General features: G+C 38.4%; 1 protein-coding gene across 1 annotated transcript in view; it reads right to left on the reverse strand.

Annotated features, from left to right (window-relative positions):
• Positions 1-14998, reverse strand: part of RAD51B (RAD51 paralog B) — a 392370-nt gene that overhangs the window by 210312 nt on the left and 167060 nt on the right. Inside the window, exon 7 of the mRNA XM_010007683.1 lies at positions 11629-11725. Coding sequence (XP_010005985.1) covers positions 11629-11725 — 97 coding nt within the window. The remainder of the gene's footprint in view (positions 1-11628; positions 11726-14998) is intronic.

Consider the following 14998-nt stretch of genomic DNA (forward strand, 5'->3'; position numbering starts at 1 on the left):
CTGAAATGTAGTGTCGTTTCTTGTGGTCAAGCATTACTCAAGCTCACTAACCACAAGTTACCACAGTCAGGCAATGGGCACTGCAGCATATTACTAACTCCTTCGACTGATCCTACTGACCTGCATAAAAATATGCAAGAGAAAACATTTCATACATTTGTTTAAGAAGCAAGTCTACATTAGTGAATATTTTGGCATAACATGGTCAGGAGCCAAAGACTTGGTGATGATCATCCTACAGCTACCTTATACATATATTGTTGTTCTGTTCCAGATTTACCTGTTCTGGTTCTGGTCCCTGCTGAGAACATCCCTGCTCTGGCTGTGGCTTAAGCACCAGCCATTGATTTAGATCCTACTGCCTCTATGGTGGGGTTTGAGCACGACTGCCTAGCATGGAGGGGAACTTCTGGTTAAATTTCTTAGAGAAATTCTCTAGCTTCTGCACATCAAACCCACTCCACATAATGAACAAACATAGAGCAAGCAAAGATCACTGAGGATTTGCTTCAAAACCACAATACCAAATTCAATGAAACACCATGGAAGATGTGGGCTAAGAGATACCTGAGGCAGAGAAGGAATCTTACTGGAGGGATCTGGTAGAATATGGGAATTTCTGTATCTCTACTCTCAATGTATGTGAAAAAACAAGTCAACTCCTATACAGTATATATTCCCAGAATGTCCTAGAGCCAAACTAGAGCTTCAGCCACCTAAAATATAATCCTGAATTCGGACTGGTTACCAGTAATTTTAATTAAGAACCATCTTGCAACATTTGCAGTTCTTCCTTAGATCCAGATGACAAAATCCAGCCTACTATTTTGCTAAGCTAAACTAATAATGAAATACGATAAGAAGTTGAAAATCTACCATATTAGAAAAGGAAATAAAAGATAAGTAAGGAAAGAAAAAAAAATATGGAATAAGATACTTTAAGAACTCAAGAATTTGTTTATCTTGTATGCAAGACATCAAGATTTTTTCCCCCTTCCTTCAGAGCTGTAGAAGCATGGCTGTTGAAGCCTGAAGTTGTAGTTCCATACCCTTTGCTTCTAAATTAAAGAAATTATTTCAGTTTTTGGACTGGTTTATGACTCCAGGGAAACTATGCCACTAAGAGAGTGCCAGAAACATATTTAATTGCTGTGTGTCCCAAGAACAGCTCAAGAGATTGCAGACATATTCAAGGAAATTTCTGAAAAGCCATAGAGCTTCAACAGAACATGATATGTGAACCACAGCATATGAAAAGCTTGATATCAAAAGGCTAAATTCAGTTTGGGAGATATTAATCTGATTACCTAAGAGGTACTATGAATCAATATGCTCCGTGTGCCCCATATCCAACCTGGACTGATGGAGGAGAGAGACTTTACTTTCCATTTTCTAACATGTAACTAGCGTTTAAGGGATGATCAAGTTACAGATACAAAGTTTTGAACAAATTTTTAGTTTAGGAGCAGTGTATACAGTAACCAGTCTATAACATAAGATTTCTCTGACTTTATTTCCTTGCATGGCTTACAAGCTCCACAACTTGACCTTGCTGTTACCATTTTCAGTTGAATGCTTTCTAAACACCTGCCTGACAGAATACCAGAACATCCCTAAACAAAGCACTCTGAAACAAGACTTGCACAGACTCAATTCAGGCAAATTTTATGCAATACTGGTTTTTATTCAAATTATAATCAATTGTAATTTTCTTCTGTGGCATCTTCTGCTCTCTTATTCTTGCCATCACTAGCAATTTTCAGGATCAATTGACAAAAAAAATACCTAAAAAGAATTATCTATGGCAGGCTCCTCCCCTTGTTGAATTCATGCAGTGATGGCACAGTCAAACTTCCATGACAACAAATTATGACATCAATGGCCTTGGACTATAAAGTCAGTTAGCTATTAATATATGTCACTATTTTACATTATGGTAATGAATGCTTTCAAAAAAAGAAATCTGAAATCTATTTTTGTTGTTGTTTATAAATATCATTTAAGACTGCAGCAGAACAAAACTTAAAAATCAGATCTCTAATTGAGACATCTGTAACTTAGCATTTTATATTAAAAAGGCTGTCTGAATGACTTATCTAAGGCCTCAGGCTTTGCAGACCAAGCAGCAATCACATGAGGCCACTTTATGTTTATCTCTCCAGCAGCATTCTGCATCTGTAATGTGGTGCTCATATCTACAGGTGTATCAATAATACAACTAGTTTTAAAATACACAGGGGAAGATTTAGCCCACCTCCACTAGCACTGCCCCACATAGCTTTTGATTACTTTGAATATAACTTCTAATTATTTCAGCAGAGAGAGACATTCATAGAAACATATAATCATAGTCACCAATCCCTACAAAAAGGCAAGGAGTACTTAAAGCCATTTTGGAAAGGGTGGCTTGGGAGAAGCAGGAAGAGGGAGAGGTGCTGGGGCAGCAGTTGCAGCTTGTACACATCCAGCCATCATAGCCACATCAGTTGCACTGCAAGGCAGCTTGGGTTCGTTGCCAGCCAAGTGATGGGGAAGTAAGATGAAGAAGCAAGTCTGTAAAGAAAGGCTGCAGCAGCGTGGGAGGACTATGACCTTTTGATCTCCAAGATGTTCCTGATGTACCAAAGTGACATGTCAGCTCTAATAGGCTGCACTCTCCAACTGGTGGCCTACAAATTACTCTGAGATCTGAAGGCATTTGTTGTGATGATCCTGGCCTGGACAGGGCATATCAGTGCTACCCCAGCAGGACTATCTGACAGTCTATCCCAACGATTCCCAAACCAGAGGTCATAACCTCCCGCAGGGTCACAGCCGCACAGAGCGGGGCTGCCAGCCCAACAGAGACGTGATTGTTTATGTTAGCATCTAGGGTCGCAAGCTCGGCTGGGGTGAGTTCACCACCAGAAACAGAGGCACAAACAGAAACCATGTGGGAACAGCTGGTCTAACAGATTTCACGCTCAGAAACAACTTCTTGATATTCAGCTAAAATGTGCCCAAACTACTCCCTTACACATCCATGTGCCAGCCTGAAACAACAGCCCCCTGCCAGGTATCTGACAGACTCAAATTACTCCCAAAGAATCATGGCGTCTGCTTTGGGCTTTGCTTTTTCCTGACAAATTTTCCACTGCTAATAGTGGAGCTACTCATAATTACACCACTGTCCTTTCTACTGTTGCTTAGAAGAGAGATGCACCCAGTTAAGCATCAGCACAGGCAGGAATTTTCTGTAGAGTGCAGCTTGCCTGGGAGACTGGAACAACAGCAGGACTTTTTAGGAGAACAGAAGTTAGTATAAACAAAACTTTTGTCTAGTTAAGCTCTAAGCATTTTTTCTACTGCTTTTTCACCGATTTTTCTGTACAGCACTGTGACTACTGGAGTTGCTCTCTGAATGCTCCTTTAGTTTTATTTTGTAGTGTAACTGATGTTAGGAGAAGACAAGTAGAATCCAGATTATTTTTGCACAAGTGGAGCATGCAAAATCTGCTCACGCTCAAGCTGAGTGTTTTCACTCAAGGAAGAGATAGCACGCCAACTATATACTGTCTTTTTATTATCATGTAATGTTTGGGTTTAATGTAATATTTTAGGAACAGATCGTCACTGGGAAGAAGTTCATTCACATGCCACAGCACCCTGCTTCAACCTCCAAAAAAGGCTAGTAGGTTTTAAAACTTCCATAATTTAAGACAATAAATCATTATTACAATAATAAAGCAGGAAATACAAACAAATTAAGCAGAAACACCAATGTGCTCTTTTTATGATTAAGAAGATTCATCAATCATAGAGGCTGCCTGAGATTAAAAAGGAGCCACTTTTTCAAACATCCTGCAGTAAACCCAGAGGAAACCCAGCTGGAACTCCAACTAGAACATAGGCATCAGACTCTAAATAATCATCCTCTGTCCCTTCATACTTGCCTTCCCTTTTGGCATAACACCTGCAACCTAGGGTCCCTCCTAACTGGTTCAAGCTCTGAAAGTGAGCCATATGCTTCCTGTAATGCCACAAGCCAAATATAAATCCCACAGTGATGTCTTCCTATGTATAGAAATCCTTCTGATCCCTCTCAGTCCCACCAGAAGTGAGATTCACTACTGGAACTATAAAACTCCACAAGAAATAGGACTAAATGCTACTGAATTAAGAAGAGTAAATTAGTATTTTTTTCCTCTGACTCTGTTTGTACAAACTTAAGGATAACCCACAGGAAGTTAAGACAGAATTTAATTGGTCATTGTGCATGGGAACAAATGGTGCTTAGCTCTTTCCTACTCTTGAATTAATTTTTCACAGCTTAATTGGAAAGATAAGTTACTTTGGAACAGTTCCACCAGTAATGTAGAAGAAATTTAGCGCCAAAACGTGTGTCATGTTTCCAATTTAAACCACTGATTTGCAGGACTATAGCAAAAATGCTGGTCTATCTTTTCTATTCTGCACAGGACAGGAAGAAAGGGCAAAGAATTACTACTGTTAAATAACCAGGTTTCTTAACCCTACTTTTATGGCATAAACAAGTCTGAATTCTGGTGTGAAAGAGAACAGTTTCCATACTCCCTGAAACTGAAATACCAGCTAATCTCATTTTTAAACACTTTCAGGGTATAAGGAAATGGCCAACTGCAATCTTGTTACAATGTTTTACAGCTATTTGCCATCAACTGAAAATCAGTGACAGACCCACATATACTCTCAGCTTGCTGCAGTTAAAGGAAAACAGGAATAAACTAGTGTGTGTAGCAAGATTCATGTAAACCCATTTTACTTTGCATTGGAAGGTGCAACACATAATTGGTCACACTTTGTCTCAGCTGAGCTAAGTTCCTTGGCAGCTGAGAGGTGGTAACTCCTAACCACTCAGCTATGATGATGGTAAGTGCTTCTGTTATTGTGCCTCTGATTATATAGATGAGTGATTTCCAGTGAAAGTACCTGAAGGGTTTTTGGATTACAATTTGTTGATTAATGATTGTAAGTTATATCACATCTTCAGAAAGAAACCACAACAAAGCAGCAAAACTTTGTATTCTATCATCATGGCAATTAGGAAATGAGGAAGGAGATTCTCTTAAACTGATATATAGAGGCCTCTGAATGCTCCTGCTGACAGTTTTCAACCCTTTCGTAGTCTCGAACAAGTGATTACACATATGTCATTCAGCCAGAGACTTCCATAGACATGTACAGTCTCTATAACACTGTTTTACTGAGAGATTTATCTTTTGATTAAAAAGCCGTTAAAATTTGGCTGGATGTTATGATGTCACTACTTCCCACTTACTGAAATATAGCATCAAAATTAGTACAGGCTGACATGACCACTGTTACGAAACCTAACTGCTCCATACACCACCGCAACCCTGCCTCATGCAGAAACAATCACAGTATCATTTCCCCTAATTCTTAATATCATTTGTTCCAGGCCCTGTAATAATGGTGCACTTCCTTCAGGCATTCTTAATGGCCAGAAGGGCTTTCTTCCTTCCAGTGAAGCACTGGGGTTCAGACTCCACTGCTGCTAGGAGCACAGTTACAGAAACATGAACACAGTGTAGACTCCACCGCCTACCTATCTTGAAGTGGATGTGCTACATACAGTCCTGATTTCCAGCAGGTTAAGGAAGATTAGTTCCTTTCTCATCTTTCAGTGTATGTGGGCCTAAAAACTTTTTCAAGAAGGGTAAGAAACTATAGAATTAACTCAAAGACAGAAGAGACTGAAGGAACAAAAGGCTTCCCATAGCATTGTTGGCTGGTGAAGGCGATTACAGGGTTTGTGCTGGAGTCGTTTCTTAAAAGACAGCTGAGACAGGAAATCCAACAGCAAAAGAAATGAAGGCATGATCTTGTGGCTGGTGGACTCACCAAGCCTACAGGCCTAGTTATCTCCATACAGATTATTCCACAATGGGAACAAAAATGGGGTTTAGTAACTATTGCCAAATACTTGGGTCTCAGAAAGTCAGAATGGATTAATATTAAAACATCGGCTATTAATTAATTAATTATCCTGTTAAAAAAGCTATTGTAATTAACTAACACCACTGTTTCAATGGTTCAAGACAAACTACCTCCTCTTTCAAGGAAAATCGTGCCTGCAATAGGTTTACAGAGCATTCAGTTAAAATACTAAAACATGCTAAAGTGTTATGATCATTTCCGATCTATTTAAATTCATATTATGCTGGAGCACTTCACGAGGTTATGCATTATTCTTTGTTAGCTTTAAAACTACAAGGACAAAATGTTTTAGAAACTTTTTTAACAGCTGCTTCATTCATAAATTCACAGTTTCTGCAAAACAGGTATGTTTGTGTTCTTACAGAACAGTCTTTTTATTAAGTCACCTGCAGGTCCAACCTTAAGCATAAGTCTATACATAAATCAATAAATAAACAAGCAAAAACCAACCCACAGCCTCTGATCCCTCAGAGCCCCTCAGTTCTCTTGATAATTCCTTTAGCATTTTCTCTCAATTCAGCACCAGGACTGAAAAAAAGGGATCTCAAGGAAAGAAGTAATAAACTACAGAACTGGTCTTACTCTGGGGTCAACAGCAGGTCAATGCATTATTTTCCTCACAGGAGTATCCTGAAATATTAATTAAGACAGAAAGGAAAAGGTGCAAAATCAAAATATATCCCAATATTAAAAAAAAAAAAGATAAACTGAGGCTTGAAGAATAAAATTATTTAACCACAATCTGACAAGAGATCAAGGGCAAAGCAAAAGCGGTAAAGCTAAATATTCCAGCTTCAAATCTTCTGCCCCTAAACTAAAGCAGGAAGATCCTGTGGGTGAGAGACATTATGGTAGCTTACTCTTCTCCAGTCTCCACAACAGCTTACTTCTGCTCAACAGCTCAGAAGCATTCAAGATCCCAGCAACAAAGATGAAAAGGTCAGACTAAACTCATTGCTCACACTGTATAAAAATATACAATGCTATGACAAACCACTTGATGAACACAAATGGCAGAAGATTGAACGCTGGCCTCTCCAGAGCTAGCACAAGTTTACAGGCAATTTTAAACACAAAATAATTCTGACTTTTCCAAACAAATATTTGAAAGTGCTCGCTGAAACTGAAGAACTCTGAGATAGCATTCCTTTTTTTGCCTGACGCTTTACGCACACTGGGAGGGGGATGCTCTTCTCATTCATACCAACATGCCCCTGAGCTTTTCTAAAAAGATGAGTTCAGCTTTGATGTCTATGAGAGGAAGTTAGAGCTTGCAGATGGCAGAAATATTGACAGGCACTGGAGGACTAGGAGGGACCTCAGGTAGGTCATGCTATCTCTTCACAGCACACAAATGGAGCACAGAAATTTCACCATCCAGCTAGCACTCACACAGGCTCTGAATTAATTTCTAATTACCCTTCACATTAGGTAAAAACCAGTCGTGTACTTTGCAAAAAATAACAAAAATAGTACAGTCACAGCCACAGATAACTTGTTTAAAAGCATTAATTAACAGTCATACAAAATACTTGGTTGTTTTCACTGTTTACGTGGTCTAATTCAGCTCAAATCTATTTTTAAAATTATTTAAAAACAATTTTAATTTGGTTAAGGGTTACTTCACTTTTTACATGTTTCGATAATAAAGCATTAATTCTTTAGACCACATTTTGAAGCCTAGTGATAGCCCTGGGATCATTTGATCATCTCTGCAACCTAAAATAACTTCAAGGCTTCTCAAAGTTGTCTTTGACTGGAAAAGCTAAAGAAAGGCTGTTTCATAAAGCACATAAAATAGCACTATTCACAACCTGCTCCAGTCTATCTGTTACAATGACAGTTTGCAAGAAGACTATGTAAGAATAGTATGGCTACAAATACAAAGTGGGTTTGCTTCCTGGGGGAAAAGCCTTATGTGCCTAAGAATTTTAGAGCTAAAGAAAAACATGATTAGTCTTACTGAACTCCTTCAGGCAATACCTTGGCAAATATGTAAATGCCAAATGAATGCAATGACTCAGACCACAGGTACAGAAAATTTTGTATTCTATTCAGCACTTTAATTTGCAGCAAACTAAGCATTTTGTTTTCTGTCCTGAAGCAGGAGAATGCACAGATCTGGGAATTTATGTAGACATCACCATTTCCTACAAGCACCACCAACCAAAGCAGTTCTACAGCTGATACCTTGCTACATAAGTGGCAGGATTTTACACCCAGAGCCACTTTTATAAACCCTTTAATGTTCTCATTAAAAAATCTAACATTTTTAGGACAGAAGTTTTCATGCACTAGATTACAATTTTACAGAAGACAAGCTCTGAGCCTGAAATAGCATGACAATATTCTTTCAGCTTGTTCATCAAATTAACTTCCTGTCACACATCAGATTAACAGCTTCCTTGGTTTCTTGCCTAATCTAACACATAACTCAAGCAATTTCCTTCTAAAGCACAATCAGAAGCAATACCAACAGCCACTGTAACATTCCATTTCTTTCTAATAACACATTGTTTGAAATTTTAATTTTAATCTCAAAGAAAGATTACCCTTTTAACAAATAATTTACAGTAATGGCACTCTGATTTCAGATAGGATTAAAACAACATATTAGACATATACAAACCAAGGGGTCTGAGCTGCCTACTGGACTAATAATGTGTTATGGGTCCTTTCACATATAAGTCACTGGTTCAAATTCAGCTTCAGATGGTGATGAGTGAAAAGGAAGAATGAGGTAAGAAACCAAGCATGAATCTGGCCTCTGTTCCTGCCCTTGCAACATATCCATTTTGTGCACTGAGGCTACTCACCCAACTACTCTTCACTGCAAATTCTACAGATGTAAAATAGCAGTAAGTATTATGAGTACCACACTAATCCTAGAAAAATAACTCATTAAGGGTTCTTAAAGTACCCACAATTGTCAGAAGATTAAAGTATTCCTATTTTCAAGCTGTTCAATAGCTAACGTGAAATAAATTAGGGGGAACTTTCTCAGGACAGGTCAACACCTCAATGTTAAAAAAGAAAAACACTAGCCACACTTGTATGTCTTGATAGCAAGACAAACACAGAAATCAAATGCTGAATGGGCCTGAAATTCTGTTTTTTTCTCACAGGTAGACAGCATGGGTTAAAACTGAAGCAAACTGGAAATCCAGAAGCAGGGACATCATGGGTAAGGAAGACATAAGGAAAAAACCACATAGTATGGAGATGTACTGTGCTCTCCCTTTATACAGCACAGCATGTAAATGCAGTGTCAATGTTATTCAACAGAAGAGGGAAGGAAGGGAGAGAAAGAAAAGTTTATCACCCCTCTATCCCTTGATAAAACTTGAATTACCAAAAGAGCCTGTGCTGCTGCTTTTTTTGTTTTGTTAGTTTTATTGTTTGGTGTTTTTTTTTAAAATATAAACATAGAATCATTCAGGTTGGAAAAGACCTTCAAGATCATCAAGTTCAACACACCCATGACCACTAAACCATATCCCAAAGCATGTCTACTCATTTTTTGAACACCTCCAGAGACAGTGCCTCCACCATCTCCCTGGGCAGCCTGTTCCAATGCCTCACCATTCTTTCTGTGAAGAAATCTTTCCTAATATCCAATCTGAACCTCCCCTGGTGCAACTTGACCTCATTCCCTCTTGTCTTTTGGCTGCTCACTAGGGAGAAGAGGCCAACATCCACCTCACTACAACCTCCTTTCAGGTAGTTGTAGAGAGCAATGAGGTCTTCCCTGTTGTCTGTGCTGTTGTTGTTCTGAAGATAAACAAAGGTTTCCATGTTCAACAAGTGTAATGCTGGCATATTTTACCACTTCAGATCCTTAATTTAAAACAAGGAATGAGATAAACAAGGAAAACAACACATACAGTGAGCATAAACACATTTTAACTCAAAGGTTAAAAATAATGGTGGTAGATAGTTTAGACTCAACATTACAGCTTCATTAATAAGCTGTAACTGCTACAAAAGTAATCACACAATCTCTTAAATGGTCCTGATTTCAGAATACTATTGAACTATACATACAGGCTCATACACAGCACAGATAATCTTTCACATTTGCAGGATGATTTAGAAAGATTACAACTATTCCATCCCTTTTCCAAAGACTCTTCAAATATTTTAAACACGAGCACAAAATATGTTTTGCTGGGAACATTATTTTTCATTACTTCCATTTCAGAGTCAGTTATGCCTTTCTTTTTAGAGGAAGCTCATACAGAGCAATTCCAAAGAAAAAGACAAGCAGTGATATCAAGAGCATTTAATGAGACTATGCACAAGAACTTTGTGCCAAGAAGGAAATAATAAAGATGAAAAATTATGCCCTCCTATTCCAAATCTAGTCACCAAATTTCAACTCTTTCTGATGGAAGTAAGGAGCCATATTCAAGCAATGAACTTCAGAGATACTTTGGCAATAGATGGAGTCAACAAAAGCCACATGCACAATTCCATAATGATTTAATGGGTTGTGCTTTGCCCAAGTTCCTATTGACAAAATTATGAAGTAAACACATCAATCAGTATTAAGGCTTTACACTGAAGTTATTTGTTATTCTTTGACATTGTTTAACCTGTCTTCAGCCTCCTTCTCTTGTCCATTGAAATGGACAGAAAAGTTGCAGAAATAATGTCAATTTCAACCATTGCTTAGTTGGTTTTGCCACCTTGGTTCCTATGTTAAGTCAGACAAGCTTGAGAGGCCTGCTTGTGATCAACCAGAACAAAGACAAGCTGATCAGAACCACCAGAAAGTGCAACAAGGAAAGAAAGAGGGGAAATAACCATATTATACAAAGTAGGAGGTCTACACACAATTATCATGCTCCTGCAGGAAAGATGAGCATTGCTTTACATCATACATTTGGGTCTATGCATGAACAGAACTCTAAATAGCAAACTTCTCTGCATTTGTCCTTTACTATTCCTTTTAAGTGTGGAAAGCTGACATTATTAAATTACTTCCCAAACCTTGATTCAGAATTACCTTTTCATCTTAGCACAGTGAGTCCCCATTATTATCCCAAAAATGTGTGCTTATCTCTAATATTGCTCAGAAAAATGAAACATGAAGATGTAAAGTAGTATATGGCACCACACAAAACCTCATATTACATTCACACAATATTGAGAGCTGCAGTCTGAAGCACTGCACTTGAAAACCAGAAAAGCATAATGCAAGGGCCAGGACTGAGTATTTGCTCTCCTTCATTTGCAGCTGGCTCTTTTCTTTGGAATCACTAATAATGATTAGATAAGATCAAATTTGTGTCCTAGTCTGTGTATTAACTCTAATAGCAGCTTCAGAAGACTGAGAAAATAATGCTCTAAATGCATGGGAATTTAAGTACAGTTCTGAGGAACACCTTACAGAACTGACATGGCTCAAAAATTCATTCCCAGCTCTCAGAAAGTGTCAGATCCTTTTGGCTAATACATTTTCTTTCTTTTTACTTATAAATGGATTTTCAGAGAAACTGAATAATAATTTTGTTCCCAGACTATTTTACGTTAGACTCAATAACTTGACTCTCACAGACCCCTGTATATCAACAGAAGACTGCAAGTTACCATGTGGATTTGTGTCAGTGTAGTTTCAATTCTGATAGAAGAGATAGACAGATCTCTTACCTTCAGACAGGGACAAATCATCAGCTGGAGACACCAGGTCTGCCTGGATCACAGGGCCATTGCTCAACGATGTGGTAATCTGATTCGTCAAGATAACCTGCAAACAGACAGGGAGAGGGGGAAGGAAAATTAATTTTTACAGCTACTAGAAGGCAGAGAGAAGCCAGGCAAGGACTGGAATCCTCCAGGCACAGCATCCAAGCAACCCTCTACTCTGACCTTCAGCAAATTCAGCATTCAGAAAACTCTGAACTATCAGCATAAGCTGACTTAACTGCAAGAAGTGCTGGAAAAGGGATATTGTTAAAAAGATTAAATACTGAACAACAGTATATTGATAAATACAGCTGCCTAAAATAAAACTACTATTCTGAAGAGCTTCGTTCTTCAATGAACAATATGATGAGCTTTACAAAAAGAATAATTTTCTTCACAGGCAAATAAGACATCTATTTTCCTAGTAATTTCCACACACTTCCTTCCTCTGGCTGCAACACAGTTCCATGGAAAAAAGGTGCTGTAGGGATATAACCCCACTGATCTGAAGCACAGGAGTACTAAATCTCACAGGGCTACCTCTAAAAGGTTTTTTCAGAGTTTTTCAGGATCACAAGATTCTGATAAACAATAACCCGTAATACCAACACAGTGCTCTCCTCAGCACAAGAAACAGTCTTGCTTGCAAGAGATAAACAGTTTCTTGCACCTTTGAAAATGTATTTTTTTTCTAATAACAGAAAGCATGAAGGGAAACACTGTGAACACCACAAAGAGGTGTAAACACAATTACCTCCTAACGCTTTAAATCTCAAAGCAGCTGCAGTTTCCGCAATTACAACTGGTCTCCACTTTGCAGACCACACAAAAATGTCAGAAATTACTTTATTTCAAAGAACCAAAATGGCCCTTCTACTTGCACTGAGACTCCAAACAAAGTCTCTTTGAAATTAACTGCCTGTCTTCAGACATATTTGACACAGGAGGAAGGGAGAAAGGAATCCTACACAGCACTCCGTGGATGTAGTTTCATGACGCTACTGGAATAAATTAACAGCTTGGTGTTGCAAAAAGGAAAAGGAATTTCTCACAGGAGAAATTCAAGAAGTGCATCACACCCCTCTGCTGTTTCCCCCAGAGCTGCTGCATGCAGCTGTAAGCACCCAAAGGAGACAGGAAAGGGCCTGGCACACACAGACCCTTGCACCCACTGCTGTCCGTCCTGTTCATCAGATTACAAGGTAAGATTCAATTTAGTAACGAAGAAGGAAAAAAAAATTAAAAAATAAAAAAATCACTTTTTCCTTTTTTCTTGCTAGGCTACTTATCTTCCATTTTAGGGAGCAAGTTTATCCTTGTGATAGGGTGAACATCAAAACTGGTTCAAAGCAAATTAAAGGAGTGGGCAGCCAAGAATCAGGACGGGTAAGGAATGGGATGTGAAATCTTTCTTTCTTAACTCTGTTTTCACTTCATTGTCAATGTGTCACAAAACCCAAGGCTTCACTTGTCTATTGAGGTTCTTCTGACAACCCAGCATAAGATACACCAACAATTCAGCACAGCACTGAATCTTTTCCTTGATCTGGTACTAGAAAATATGCTGAAATAGAACACACTAACCAACTTACACACACGTACTGGTGGGGTATGAAGTTTTCATTGGCTTGCTTCTGCAGTGATCACATTATTCACAAGTGTCAAATGCTCTATAAGCAATGCAGTCATCCTAGACCTCAGCCAAGATAATCTTTGTACTGTGGCATCATGTGTTTTATTATTTATACACCACATTTTAAAGGAAAGCTACCATGCTTAAGGATCTTTCTTAAATGAAAAAAGGACCTAAGCACACCATATTTCATTTTGCTCTCCTTCAAAGGAAACTAACTTTAAAGGCTTCAAGAATCAAAAGAAAAATTAAAACAAAAATAACACAACAGCATTTTTTTAATCTTTCAGCTTTTTTTGCTTTCTCTTTAACTAGGAAATTCACAGCATTCTTCGCTGTAGGACTGTAAATTTTCTTTACCCTTTATGCTTAACTCAAGCTACCACTCTGAACTTAGATTTCAATTTCTAATGTGACCTTCAATAACTATTAATTTCTAAGAACATCCTATCCACCTTGCTATACTGTTTAAAAAGTCAGTTTAAAAATGCAGAGTCCTACTCAAGTTAACGCTCCTCTCTGGCTTGCTCTGAAGATGGGAATTTTAAATGTATTCTTAGTTCTATGACTTCACTGATAGTTAAACATCTGCTAAAAAACATATTTAATACATATCTTGAACAAGCACACTTCCTCTGAGATGAAGCTGTATGCATGCACAGACTGCTTATTTTGGAATTAACTGAAAATTATTCTTAATTCCTGCAAGCCTGCAGAGCCAACACAGAGATTCAGTTCTCCCACAAATACAAGCCATGAAACTGTTAGCTAAGCACAGAATTTGACATTAAATTCCTTGTCACACTTCTGTAGCTTTGCTTACTGCAAAACTCTTCCATCAGGTTTAGGTACTCCTATTATCAAACAACCAAAATAAATCTTTGTGCATCTACCATAATATAATTTGAAACTCACTCTGCTGGTGTACAGACTGCTTCAAACTCTCACTGGATCAAACAAGATACAAGTTGCTACCGAAAAGAAAAAAAAGAAGTTCCAGTTCCAAAAAAAAAAAAAGTTAAGGCGCTCAGATGTAGAGAACTCTGAATACCTACATCTGTCTTCAAAACTTCAATCACACACCCTTACTGGAACATGCAAAGATTTCTTTTGGTTTTCCCCAGAGTAAAACTTTGGTTGCGAATATTCTGGCTGTAAATAGTGCCATTCAAACAAGACCCGGTGTTTTCAGCAGTCCCCAGTCCTACAGATACTCAAGTTGAAGGCCTCAGTTGTGATAGCACTGAATTCCAGCTTCTCCCCAAAGTCTCCTTCACCAACCTGAACGACTTGTTTACAACACTCCATTCTGTTACCCTCTGAAATGGTTCAACATATTTAGAGAGATGCAAATAGGCATGTGAGGGAACATTTATGCCTGACTGTGATTTGGAGAGAATATACAGGCAGACATCGGAGGTACGGAGTGAAACAGCTGTGTGACTTTCTGAGGAGTAATCACTTCTTTTCATGGACAGAATCAGCTGAGTCTCACACATTGATTCATACATGTGGTTGCACAAAATATATTGTGAGTTCTGATCCCATAGGTTACAAATCACCAACATTGTGAAGAAGGTGGTTAGAGTATATCCCTTTACTCTGGTAGGTGCCACACCTGAAAAAGAAACACCTCTCCCTGCTAAACAAGACCTGGAAACAAGCTGGCTTTGCAACTCCAGGCAGACTTACTAGAAAGAG

This window comes from Chaetura pelagica, unplaced genomic scaffold (assembly GCF_000747805.2).
Source record: "Chaetura pelagica isolate M959 unplaced genomic scaffold, ChaPel_1.0 scaffold70, whole genome shotgun sequence".
In the NCBI taxonomy this organism is placed as follows: Eukaryota; Metazoa; Chordata; class Aves; order Apodiformes; family Apodidae; genus Chaetura; species Chaetura pelagica.